General features: G+C 35.6%; 1 protein-coding gene across 1 annotated transcript in view; it reads left to right on the forward strand.

Moving 5' to 3' along the window:
* Positions 1-904: 904 nt before the first annotated feature.
* The window catches only part of LOC149792294 (ciliary microtubule associated protein 1A-like), a 38,237-nt gene continuing 25,222 nt past the window's right edge, over positions 905-13,919 (forward strand). The window contains exons 1-2 of the mRNA XM_089970857.1: positions 905-1,108; positions 8,364-8,524. Coding sequence (XP_089826983.1) covers positions 8,383-8,524 — 142 coding nt within the window. The 5' untranslated portion in view covers positions 905-1,108; positions 8,364-8,382. The remainder of the gene's footprint in view (positions 1,109-8,363; positions 8,525-13,919) is intronic.

A 13,919-nucleotide genomic window follows, 5' to 3' on the forward strand; every position in this document is an offset into this window, starting at 1 on the left:
AATAATGTAACCATTTGACTGGGATTTCCTTGTCTCGCAAACCCCAAAATAGATTATATTATTCATTTCGGATCTATGCATTTAGTTGAGCAAACTAGTTATTTATTGCCGGCTTGCAACTTAAACGTCAAGGTGGCAACATGACTGCATACAGAACAAGGACGCATTGAAGAAAACGATATAGCGTATTATTAAATTAGGATAGGGTTGTGTTAACACCATGGGGATGGGGAGAGGGAGAAATTTAACATATATTCTTTAATAGGGATAAGGGATATCTCACATTCCCATTCAATATTAATACAGATTTTCTTGGCGGAATACTCGTCCAGAAAACCACTTTTTACCCTCCTTAGGTGGATTTGACCGATTTAGCCGGTCCGCGCGCGATAGTAAGTTTTAATAATATATGAATAGAGAAAGTAATTTTAAAGCAATGGAAGAAAATTCTAGATTCACTATCATATAAAACTTGCTTCAAAGCCCCCCCCCCAAAAAAAAATGCCGTACTCACAGGGTTGCCCCGCGCGTAAATGCAGGGGGGTGGGGGGCACGCCAATACGTTCCTGACTAGTTCCTACTCTTTTCTTACTACAATCATAGAATTTCAAAGGGTTGTGGTTTATTGACTCGAGAAACGTCGATATCCATCAGTATAGTAAACTCCACCTGAGACTTAGTTAATTCACTTCCGTCAGAAAAATTAGCAACAGAGCATGCTTTATACAAAATATGCAGTAATGTTGTCCTGTTTTACGGTAAGCAGAAAATTCTGTTTACTTAGCGTGGATTCTTTTTTCTCTCTCGAAGTAACCGCTTACCGTTTACAAAGGGACGTAACTCTCACTCAGAATGCGTGCGACTGTGGTTGCTACGCACCGAGGACACACAACAAAATCACCATTTCATTATTACAGACTATGTTTTAATGTAAGAAAATTGTTTTCTCGTCCGGAAGGTGTGTAGACTATTCCCAAAACGGCTATTAGTTTCCATTAGTTGTATTTGTGTATTTTTTAATATTCGACTGGGACACTATTTTGGCTGATAGGTCTACAATTGAATTTTACCGGAGAAGCGCTTGCATTAAGATCCAGTTGAATAACAGGTAACTTGTCTATCATTTTTAAAGACAAACTACCACAGTGCTACGGACTGTCATTTCATTCTTATTGTAAGCTATACAGAAATAGCACTGGATTAAGAAATCCGAATGCGGAATAGGATATACGAGTATTGAGTGGCAAGAAACACTGTAATATCTTAGAGAATATCTGCAGATACAATAAATATCGGTTGTATGTATGTATGTATGTATGTATGTCTGTCTGACTGACTGACTGACTTTCTTTATTTCCTCTTCAGAAGAGATTTCATTCAGTTAATTTTTCGTTAATACAAAAAAAAATAGGAACATAGCTTGACATTAATGGACTAACAGTACGCTATATATATATATATATATATATATATATATATATATATATATATATATATATATATATATATATATATATATATACACACACATGTATACATGCACACATATACACACATATATACATATATACACACATACAGATATATATATACACACATACATATGTTCATACACATATACATACATACACACATATATACATACACACGGATATACATACACACGGATATACATACACACATACACACATGCATATATACACATATATACACATATGCATACATATACACATACATATACATACATATACACATATACATACATATATATACACACATACACATATAATACATATATAAATATCAAGAAACGTAAAGAAAATGCAGTATCTAAAGACATGAGTGAGAGAACTCATTGCAAACGAGATATATACGCAACATAGATTAAGAGAGGAAAATAAGGGAATTGGAATTATTTACATTCGGCGATAACGATTTAAATGGATTATCATGTTGTCTCTCACTTAGAACACATGTATATAATTTATAAGATCGAAATGAAATGGTTCTATTTTCCTAATTTACTGAACAAGCATAGTATCATATATCGTTTTCAAGTTCATTTATTCTTCTGTACATTGTGTCTATTCCATCAGCCACCACACACATGAATGCCTGCCATGATTTATCATCCTTAGAATCAAAGATGTCCACTCTCTTGCCCAAAAGGATATGAAGTAATGAGTCATTATCCTGACATAAAAGCCAGTACGAGTCTAGAATACCTATTGCATCTATTATTTTTTCAAACATAGTATTACGTTCGTTGTTTAGGGCTTGGCAGTATAGTAACATATGATTTGCTCTATCTGTAGCCAATTTCTTGAAGAGTTTACAGTTATAATCATTCTCTGTTGAAATTGAACACATAGTTAAAAAGGCAATGTTAGCGAAAGTCAAAGTTTTATTAGGAAAACATTTACCAAGCTTCCAGACGGCACGTGGTTGAAGACTAGTATGGATCTCCACAATGATTCTTCGCAGCAGTGAACTGACGTTTCAATATTCCTCCTCCAGACTGGTTTCGAGACAGAATATAGGGTGTTCATGTATAGGTGGAAAAAACCGCCAAGCTGGTATTTCAAAAGAACACAATATATATCTTTAACAAAACCTACGCTCTCGCTCTCGTGCATGAGGAAGTCAAGAATTCTTCTGTTGAATATAATTTTCCATGCTAGTGAACCATTAGCTCTGCAGATTTTATTGAAGAAACCTAACTTGATTTTATCTACATATCCCTCAACTGACCACAGTCCAAGACTGCTAATTGTTGTTTCTGTAGAAGAGCGCTGATCAAGTCCTATAATTCTTCTTGCAGCTTTTCTTTGACATACTTCTAGATCATATACCTCTGACTGGCTCAAGTTGGACCATAATTAGCATCCATATGCCATTGCAGGTAGTGCTATGTTTGGCCATATTTTAGTACTATTAATTGGATTCATTCCATCCTTTCCAACACCAGTCCCAACAAGGGAATACAATATTGATCTTCCTTTATCACAAGCATTTTTCACTGCATCAGTATTAGAAAGATCTGTGGAGAGAGTAACCCCCATCATAGGTTCTAGAAGAGACTATAGGAATCCCTTTATCTCCGAGCATGAACATATATTTTTGTATGATTTTTTTCTTTGAAAATATGACAATATTGCTTTTATCAGCATTATACCGGAGTCTCCACTTCGATGCATAGTCATGGAGGTTGCGAATTAAAACACACATACCATTAAATGCTGAAGATAGCAAGGTCGTGTCATTCGCTAGTAAAACACAGGGGATACTTAAGGTACCAACTTGTATTCCAGATTTTGTTGACTCCAGCAAGGATATTAGGTCATTTATCATGACTAAGAATAACCATGCTGATAGCGTTCTTCCTTGTCCTACCCCTTGATTGACTGAGTATGGTTTCGAATGATGCCCGTTGAGCAAAACAAGGGCCCTAACTTCTCGAAAAGAATTTTTAATCAATCTCCACATTTATCCTTTAACTCCGAGATAGAATAGCTTATAAAAGATGCCATCATGCCATACCGTATTAAAGGCCTTCGCATTGTCCAGGAATGTAGCATAAACTTTTGATTGACCTTCTAATTAATGTGCTATTCCCTCTTTTATTAAAGGCTGGAGTGATGCCACTGCATTCGCTTCGAAATCCCCATTTTAATGGGTGAGGGAAATTGATCTTTTCACTAAAAAGAATTAGCCTGTTCAACAATAATTTTTTAAAATACTTTTTGAAAAACAGGAACGATTGAGATATCTCTATATTTATTCATATCTAGTCTGTCTTTTTTCCCATCTTTAAAGATATGTATAACATTTACAGTTTTGAAGTAGTCAGGATACGTTTCCAAGGAAATTATGCTATTGTACACTTTACACAAAATAGAACTAATCGAGTGACAGGCAAAAATTAAATGCTCTGCATATATTTTATCATGTCCACATGATTTATTTTTCTTCAGCTCTCGTACAACCTCTTCAATGTCTTTCTGTAATATGGTTTCACACATATCCGTATCTGCTCCGTCATCAATATTTGAATCCACAATATTCTTCATTTTGTTTCTAATTTCAGCTGCAAACGATTCGTTAAAATGACTATCTGGTATTTCAGTACCTAAAATTTTAAAATGCTGGCGCCACGCGTCATAAATCAAATCAGGTCCCGTATTATTTCTCGTTCCACTTTTAGTTCAGAAATATCTTGTCTCTGTCCCTTCTTATGAAGTCTTACTATTCTGTTGAATTTCCCTACATCCAGTTCTGCAGCTTTTTACAGCTCATTGAATTGTTCCTGTTCGTACTGGTCTTTTGCCTTGTTTAACTGGTTTCTGAATTTTCTTTTCGCATTTTTATATTCTGCATAAGTTTTAAATTGTGTACCACGTGGCCGTTCTTCTTTTGTCCATAACGCTCGTTTTCTTCTCATCTCTTTATATAGTTCAGCCACATTAGTGAATTTCCAATAAGGTTTTAAGTGTGGCAGGACGGTTTTCTTTGGAAGAATTTTGTCAGCTGTATTGCGTAAAACAGTCGCAACAGTAACTAGAGCGTTTTCTACATCAGAAATGTTGTGTAAAAATAGCTCCATTGAATGTAAGTGCTCACTGGTTTCACTTCTCTACCGCTCCTGCTGTTCTGAAGAAGCTTTTAGACAGTTGATTGTAACTGGATATCTGGAAAATGTTGATTCCAGGAGTTCGTCTGGAACTAACAACTCTGTTCGTGAAGGTAAATGATCAGATAGATTGAGATGATGGTCATCTTCAATATTGGCACTACGGACTAAATCTATTTTGGAGGAGGGAATCAAAATGTAGTCAATCAAGGACGAGTGTTTGCCGTCTGATGACCAATATGTATATCCTGGTATTCCAGAAGGGAAAATATCACATGTTGATATTAGATGCCTATTTTTAAGAAAGGATTGAAGTATGTAACCTTTACCATTTGTACGTTTTCAGTTGCAATTATTGTGTTATTCTCATTTTACACATATTTAACTATTCAGGCAACCTTGAGCCTGTTCGAGTTTTGTTCACTCTGAGCAATGAAACTATCCTGATTACTGTTCATGCTGGATTGTTCTATTGTATGATAAGTATTAAGTAACTTTCAGATTGTTTAGTTTGCTACTTGTCTGTATAAACAACATAGCATGAACATCATATTAGTGGTGGTCATTCCACTGGAGCTTCTGAAGGGTGCTGGTCATGGGATTGGAGTAAGAAAAGTGCCTGATTCTTTTGTTTCAAGCAAAATGTGACTTGACATTTGTCCCATATGATAAGGGTGTAACAAAGCAGGAGAAATGTATTTATCTCCATTTACCAACCTCGTGTACCAACCCAATTTCTTATAACAAATACTGGACTTGTATTGTCTATTCTGCGAGTAGAAGGCAAGTGCTGTAACGTATGTATGTATGTATGTATGTATGTATGTATGTTGAAGCCTATCCAAGCTAGCGACAGAGTTGCTCATTTATCGTTGCGATATTTGATATGCTATTTATATACTGTAAAATAGACAGTACTCGTGGCGTGCATACAGGGCAATAATTGAAGTTTACTAAAACGGCATCTAAAAATGTAAATAATACGGACATTAACATATATGTTAACTGCCATGAATGTGTGTTCGTATTTTACTTGATTATCTGAAGTTGGTAAAACCTCATTAAGCTTTGGTTGTTTTGGTTTATTTTAATATTACATTTTGTTTTCTGGGTGAGTAGATGTATTACGATAAGGCATTCTCAAAGGTCTTATTCTTTAGAGGCATTGCCACATGTCTTATTCTTTAGAGGCATTGTCACATGTCTTATTCTTTAGAGGCATTGTCACATGTCTTATTCTTTAGAGGCATTGCCACATGTCTTATTCTTTAGAGGCATTGTCACATGTCTTATTCTTTAGAGGCATTACCACATGTCTTATTCTTTAGAGGCATTGTCACATGTCTTATTCTTTAGAGGCATTACCACATGTCTTATTCTTTAGAGGCATTGTCACATGTCTTATTCTTTAGAGGCATTACCACATGTCTTATTCTTTAGAGGCATTGTCACATGTCTTATTCTTTAGAGGCATTGTCACATGTCTTATTCTTTAGAGGCATTGTCACATGTCTTATTCTTTAGAGGCATTGCCACATGTCTTATTCTTTAGAGGCATTGTCACATGTCTTATTCTTTAGAGGCATTACCACATGTCTTATTCTTTAGAGGCATTGTCACATGTCTTATTCTTTAGAGGCATTACCACATGTCTTATTCTTTAGAGGCATTGTCACATGTCTTATTCTTTAGAGGCATTACCACATGTCTTATTCTTTAGAGGCATTGTCACATGTCTTATTCTTTAGAGGCATTGTCACATGTCTTATTCTTTAGAGGCATTACCACATGTCTTATTCTTTAGAGGCATTGTCACATGTCTTATTCTTTAGAGGCATTGTCACATGTCTTATTCTTTAGAGGCATTGTCACATGTCTTATTCTTTAGAGGCATTGTCACATGTCTTATTCTTTAGAGGCATTGTCACATGTCTTATTCTTTAGAGGCATTACCACATGTCTTATTCTTTAGAGGCATTGTCACATGTCTTATTCTTTAGAGGCATTACCACATGTCTTATTCTTTAGAGGCATTGTCACATGTCTTATTCTTTAGAGGCATTGCCACATGTCTTATTCTTTAGAGGCATTACCACATGTCTTATTCTTTAGAGGCATTGTCACATGTCTTATTCTTTAGAGGCATTGTCACATGTCTTATTCTTTAGAGGCATTGTCACATGTCTTATTCTTTAGAGGCATTGTCACATGTCTTATTCTTTAGAGGCATTGCCACATGTCTTATTCTTTAGAGGCATTGTCACATGTCTTATTCTTTAGAGGCATTGCCACATGTCTTATTCTTTAGAGGCATTGTCACATGTCTTATTCTTTAGAGGCATTGTCACATGTCTTATTCTTTAGAGGCATTGTCACATGTCTTATTCTTTAGAGGCATTGTCACATGTCTTATTCTTTAGAGGCATTGTCACATGTCTTATTCTTTAGAGGCATTGCCACATGTCTTATTCTTTAGAGGCATTACCACATGTCTTATTCTTTAGAGGCATTACCACATGTCTTATTCTTTAGAGGCATTGTCACATGTCTTATTCTTTAGAGGCATTGCCACATGTCTTATTCTTTAGAGGCATTGCCACATCTTAAAATGTATTGCCACAGTAGCGATCCTTAAAGGCATTGTCACTGGTTCTATTCCTAAAGGCATTGCCACATGTCTCTTTCTTAAAGGCATTGCCACGTGTCTTTTTCTTGAAAGGAATTGTCACAGGTCTTACCATTAAAGGCATTGTCACAGATATTATCCTTGAAGGCATTGCCACAGGTTTAGAGAATACTGATTCTGTTTCAGATCACAAAATTACAGGGAAGAACCAAAGAAAGCGTTTCTGTTTGATGGCATCCAATACATCATGTGAAGGTTTCATCTTTAAGTTTAAATCACTTTAAAAAGAACTCAGTCGCCTTAGAGATAGGGTAATAAAACTGGATTATTTTTCATATATGTCCAGTCTCTTTACAAGTCTGTCTTAAAGCTCATTGTATCCCTTCTCAAAAACGTGTGTATTTCGAAATTCAGACCGTTTCATCAAATGTAAAGTTAGGTGTTTCCATTGTGTCTTTTGCTAGGGAGCAAGGAAGGTTGTCTAAAACATTTGACCTGTTTTTTCCCTTGCTTTCATCATGACTGGAAGTCATGTCTGTTAATGTATTGTAGATGTTTTTTAACCCCTCAATTAGCTTTGGTAACACGTCACATAATTTAGTTTGTTAATTGTAAGAAAAATACTGCAACATTCTAATATAGGTTCTGTTAAGCACTTCCAAGTACAGATGTTCCTCGGCCTGAATAAGCTGAGAGGTATTCAGTGTTTTCCTTTTCCAATAGATCCTTAACTTGTTTTGCAAAATTATTTTCCCCATCATACTGTATCTTCCTATTCTTTCTCTCTAAAGATGTTCCCGAAAGCATTGAGTATGTCATTTGCCTTACAAGCGATTCTAAATTAATTTTTCTCTGTTACAATGTGTTCATATCCGTTGTTAACCTTTTCGTATGCTTGCACATTGCATATAAGGATATATTTTAGTCTGTCTGTGTTAGGGTAGGGTATACATATCGCATTTGTTGATGCCTTTACTGTTACTGAATACTGAATATGGGTAAAGCGTATATTGCAACAGTAATTATTAATTATTGAACTGCCTTACTACTGAGTGAGAATCGAAAAAAAACCCCATCTAATACATTTTATATTTGCATGATACAAAGTGGCGGGGAAAAAACAGTCATGGTGTATAACTACAAGAAACAACGCAGTCCAATTGTACCTATGTACACACTTCTTGGCTCATCTGACGGTGATCTTGAGAAAAACGGGGGATATACAAGTGTAGCAAAACAACAAATCAGAAAGGTTGAAGATACACCAGGTAAGGCTTAGAACGACGCTTATAGGTATCACGCGATGTAGGTTTAAACATTCTGCTTTGGAATGTAAGCAAATCATAAAAGTAGCATAAAATATATTACATCCTTGGACATAAAATCCTTTATTAATGTTTAAAATTGAGAAAATAAATCGTATAACCTTGCATGCGTAATGCTTATAACCATGCGCTAGTCATATGTATTATTTTGCACAGGTGCTCGACGCGAGCTTGATGTTGAGAGAAAAAAAACAATAGTCTAAAGGAAAAAATCGTACAGAGTGACAAAAATACCTTAGATTACCCACACGACCTGTTCTGACACAGGACCCTCTCTATCATAATATATGAGAGAAGGTACGGAACTGCCAAATACTTCGTTCCACCCATGACCCTCGATTTCCTTCTGCTATTTCTGTTTTTAAAGGCACACGACAAACTAGATGGCTTGTTTTACTCTTGAGATATTTTTCTATTCATCAAGCCATTATTGACATTTCTGCGTTGTACCAAACTGAAGTTACGGGCTCCGAAACGTGCGATTTTCGCGAAGTTTTATTCTGAGATAAGGCCGAGCTCATGTGATAATAAGTATAATCTTTTGAGCCAATCATATTTCGGCGTTGACGTGTGCCTATTTTGAAAATAGAGTCGCATGTATACGATGTCTGTGCAGTAAAGAAGACAATGTCTAATTCTTGCATGGAACAGGATTCCTAAAGTTGAATCGAGATAATAGTAAGTAAAAACTTACTTTTGCATCTACCACTGTTCTGTGATTCAACAAGGGATGCATCGTAGAGTCGTAAACATGGTACATGTAGCTCTTTCAACTGTTTTCACGTGTGCACGCACTTGTCTCAGCAGTAAAAATACATAGAAGTCTACGAACACAAACGATGTTTACTTGTAAGGAAAGACAGGGTCTTCTGATTCTCGATGAATGAACTGATTTTGCGTAAGCTTTCTCTTAATTTATACGCAGTTTTGAACGTGGTAACACAACCAAATATGGACATTCTTCTAGATACTTGTGTTCATTCATTTCGAATCAGAACGATGCTCTCGTCCTTTCCCACGGAGAATTCTGCTGCATCGGCTTATTCGTTTAAAAAAAAACGCGCGAAGCTTACTCATCCACTAGGAATTTAAGAAGTTGCTTGTTCAGCAGCTTTCCACCAAGTCTAAAATTTGCTGACCTTTGGATACAAGAGAAATTTATTTTATGGGGTTTTGCACTTGCTCGTAAATGCGCCGTCTTTAATAAAATAGTATAATATGTCTTGCAGAAATGGATAAAATTAATCTCAATATATATTAGTGGAAAATTACTTTCAATATAATCTAATGAAAAATTACTTTTAATATAGTTTAGAGAAAATTTCAATCTTAATACTGTAACTTCGCCCTCTTAGTAAGAGGGGTGGTTAATTGGATTTGACCTCTCTCGATATTATAGCCCGGCGGGAGTGAAAGAAGAAAAGAATTTCAACAGAGACCTGAGCAGGAATACTGGCAAGAAATAAAGCAATCCGAGCCCCCTTTTGACAAGACAATAACAAGTTTAATCAGAACAAATTAATAACGGCAATTCCAATTCAAGTTAGATGATATCAATAAAATTTAATGGGTGTGTCCAATTTTGATTTATTTCATCATCATCATAACGAGAGTTGAAAAGAGGGCAAAGTCCACGATTGATTTGCATCACCTTCCTTTATTGAACGTATATCATCGTCCTCCTCGTTCTTCAACTTCCTAAGCTCCATGCTTTGCTCCTTCATGGACTTCCTGGTCCTTTTATTCTGACTCGTCCTTCTTTTTCCTCGGACTTCTGTCTTGAGACTGACCAGTCTCTCTCCCAGAAAGCTGTTCCCTAAAGGACGAAATTACTCAGATCATGTTGGCTATCCACACACTGCGTAAATTCTGACTTAGTACGATAGGACATTGACCATGCTTCCAGCGGCAGGTCTTAAATTACCATGCGAGCGTCTATCGAATATTAACGTATTCTTTTACTTATGCTACTACATGTTCGATTACTATTGCTTGAAATTCAGATTGTAACTCAAAGCAATCCTTAACCTACAAGATTATTCAAACATTACAAAATCAGATATAATCAGGTATGTATCGTTAACTCACGATAAGCTGTATCGTCCTACCAAAGGAACTTATTTCTTATAACCCTATGAAATCTTACACATATGAGCATTTGGATCGCATGCAATCAATTCTACCAATGAGCTAATAGTTCTAAAAGTAAAAAGTAAATTGCATAACAGTTCTAGCATCAACACCTTCTATGAAATTGAATAATAATAAATTGCTGAACAACTCTAGAATCAACACTTTTCATGAAATTAAATACAATAAATTGCATAACAACTCTAGCATCAACAAATTTCCATGACATTGAATAAACGATGCATAATATGGAAACCCAGGCATAGCAAACACATTTGCATAAAACGATCAAATAATATAATATTACGTAAAACTGAAATTGCGTACCTTATTGTTGTTCTCTTTCAGAACATGTGCTTCCTAGCACTAAAACCTGTCTTTCTTTTTACATGACGCCCACCTGGTCCCTTTCTTGTTTAACGAGGAAAGCACTATTCTCTTTAGGCTTCCACGGAGTCAAGACTACTTTTCTCTTTCAGGAAATTCCAGACTGAAGAATTTCGACTTAGGTCGTCACTTTAAATTCTGCTTGTTTCTAAAGTGTACGCCGTAATTTATTCCACCCAGTCATATGCTAACTGTTCCCAAAGAAAAAATTCATTTCATCAGATATCGACAGCTCGGAATCTGCGGATGACGGTGCGTAACAATTTCCCTTTGAAAAAAATAAGTTGACATAGGTTCCTACCAAGCGGTTAGCGTTGGTAGCTCAAATGTTTACTTTCTAACGAACCGCTCTGGTGGCCTAATGGTTAGAGCGTCTGCCTTGGATGCGGAAGGTTGTGGGTTCTATCCCAGGCCAAGTCATGCCAAAGACTGGTCGGCCTGGTGTCAGGATAATGTGACTGGGTGGGACATCATGCTACATGTCTGCGGCATGATGCCCCAGTGCAAGACATCATTATAAACTGCCACAATGCGGACCTCGTAGCTATACGACTGAAAAATTGTTAAAGCTACGTTAAAAGTCCAAGTCTCACACACACAGACACATGCTTTGTAAGGCCTGTGTTAAGAGATCCCGGTCAATTTCACCGAGTTGGAATGCTGACCTTTTGAAGTTTACACTGACATGGGGGGGGGGGGGATGAACGAAGAAAGGTCGAAGTGACTCTTCGAAAAGACTGTTCTGGCTTAAATGCGAAAAAATTTAAATGCTCAATGCATTCAACTTCAAAGTTCACTGCAATTCAATTCGACACTTCACAAATACTTTTACTCAAAATTTGTCTCCTAATAGAGTTATTGTGTAGTCTAACTACCGAATAATAGTGATCCAGCAGTACTCAGATAACAAAAGGTGACATGTATGTAAAGAAAGGATTACATTATTTATTATGATTAGTTTTATGCAAGTAAAATGAGGGATAATCAATGTTGTCCAAACATACGCTGCAAAGTTGTGCTCACGTTTCAAATAACATTTGTTAACCATTTCTTTGCATCAAATTTCTACTGCTATTGAGAAAAAAGAGTTAATTCCCTTATGTTTTTTAAATGACTCGTCACATTGTGCATTTTTGTTGATTAAGTTTCACATTATTTATAACATTTCAGTACACTGGAATCTGACATTGTGTAAACAAAAGAAAATGTGATATGCATTTGTATAGCAACATTTTGAATTCATAGCACATGTCAGCATTGTCTCTAATAATTTCATAAAAATATTAAAACATAAATACGTGCATTAAAATCAGTGAATGTTATTAATTTAAAAAGATTATTGAGCCATGAAAGACTACTTTGAATAAGATAGACATTGATCATATTAATTTCAGAATAGTTCAAAAGTCGTATCTGTATTTCGTACAAACTGTGTTTGGGTATTGACTCCAGTTTTTAAAACTTGTATTACCAAAATGAATTGTTTAGTAGTCTAGTCAGAAATAATGAGAGAGGAAACATTTCCAAATTAAGTTTATGTTGGGTCACTGCAGAAAAAATGGCAAAAATAAGATGGAAAAGTAAAAATATCCCTATCTTCTCTTTCGTGACATTATAGACATTAATCTTTTCATGTACAATATCCATCATTAAGTGTGATCATTTGCATACATAATTGATATTATATAAGCAAATGAAACATTTGATTTATTCCATCATCATTCAGAATGTCAGTTTGCAAATTTGTTTTGCACCAATTTGTAAATTTGCACACAAACTGGATGTAGGGTTCCAAAAGTAAACTTTTCTAGAATGAGTTGCTGATATTTTTGTCACCTGTTTACTGCTTACTGTATCACCTGCTTACTGTGTCACCTGCTTACTGCTTACTGTGCCTCCTGCTTACTGCAGCATACATCAACAAACTACTTTATCAGAGTTGTTCTCGTGTCCAACTTTTCCTTTCATCCCTTTTGACTTCAATTCACGTCAGAACTGTGACTTGTGTAACTTTATACTTCAACCACTATTATCTTCAAATGCAACTCTTTCTTCACGTTTTCACTCATTTCTACAGCTCTACTCTATAATACTACACATTACTCCCTCAGTATAAAGTTGATAATGGGAGCCATACAGGTGGATCACCTTACAGGTGAGATTACGTTATACTGAGGTTTTGTATCTATGGTATTACTATAAAATGTCATCTATGACTATAAACAACTCATTAAATGAAATGCATTATCCTGAGTTGTATTATTCTGAAGTGTCAAATAGTGGAATTGTAAAGAAAAAGCCTCTACCAGTATGGAATCATATTTGCTATTGACTAAAAAGCTGCCTAATTTGTTTTCATGAAACACTGACCGGCAGCGAGTATACACGACAAGTAGGCATAGAAGAGCCAATACGAATGCGGTATGCTTACTATACAGATCACAATGCAGTGCAAACGAATAAAACAATCCACACTGTATAATATTCGTAATTATACAAAATAAATGTACAATATATTCTTCATTGTTGAAGATTGACGATCCGGTAGAAGTAACCTTGCTATATGCTGCAGGAGAGCTATTTAGCTGTTTGCATACATCTATATTGACTCGAGTGACAAAAAATAATCTTGTATATATAGGTTAGTGCATTTGTATGGGAAAATGTGAACTAGTTTTTCGGATGGATATACTGCATGACCTTGGGAGTGCAGTATATCAATCCAACAAAACGAGTTCATATTTTCCCATACGAATGCAGTAACCTTTTTATTATATGCTCATTTTCTTATTCTACCTAATGCTTAATTATATAAACAAAA

This window comes from Sinohyriopsis cumingii, chromosome 9, assembly GCF_028554795.1.
Source record: "Sinohyriopsis cumingii isolate HCF-2022 chromosome 9, ASM2855479v2, whole genome shotgun sequence".
NCBI classification, from domain to species: Eukaryota; Metazoa; Mollusca; class Bivalvia; order Unionida; family Unionidae; genus Sinohyriopsis; species Sinohyriopsis cumingii.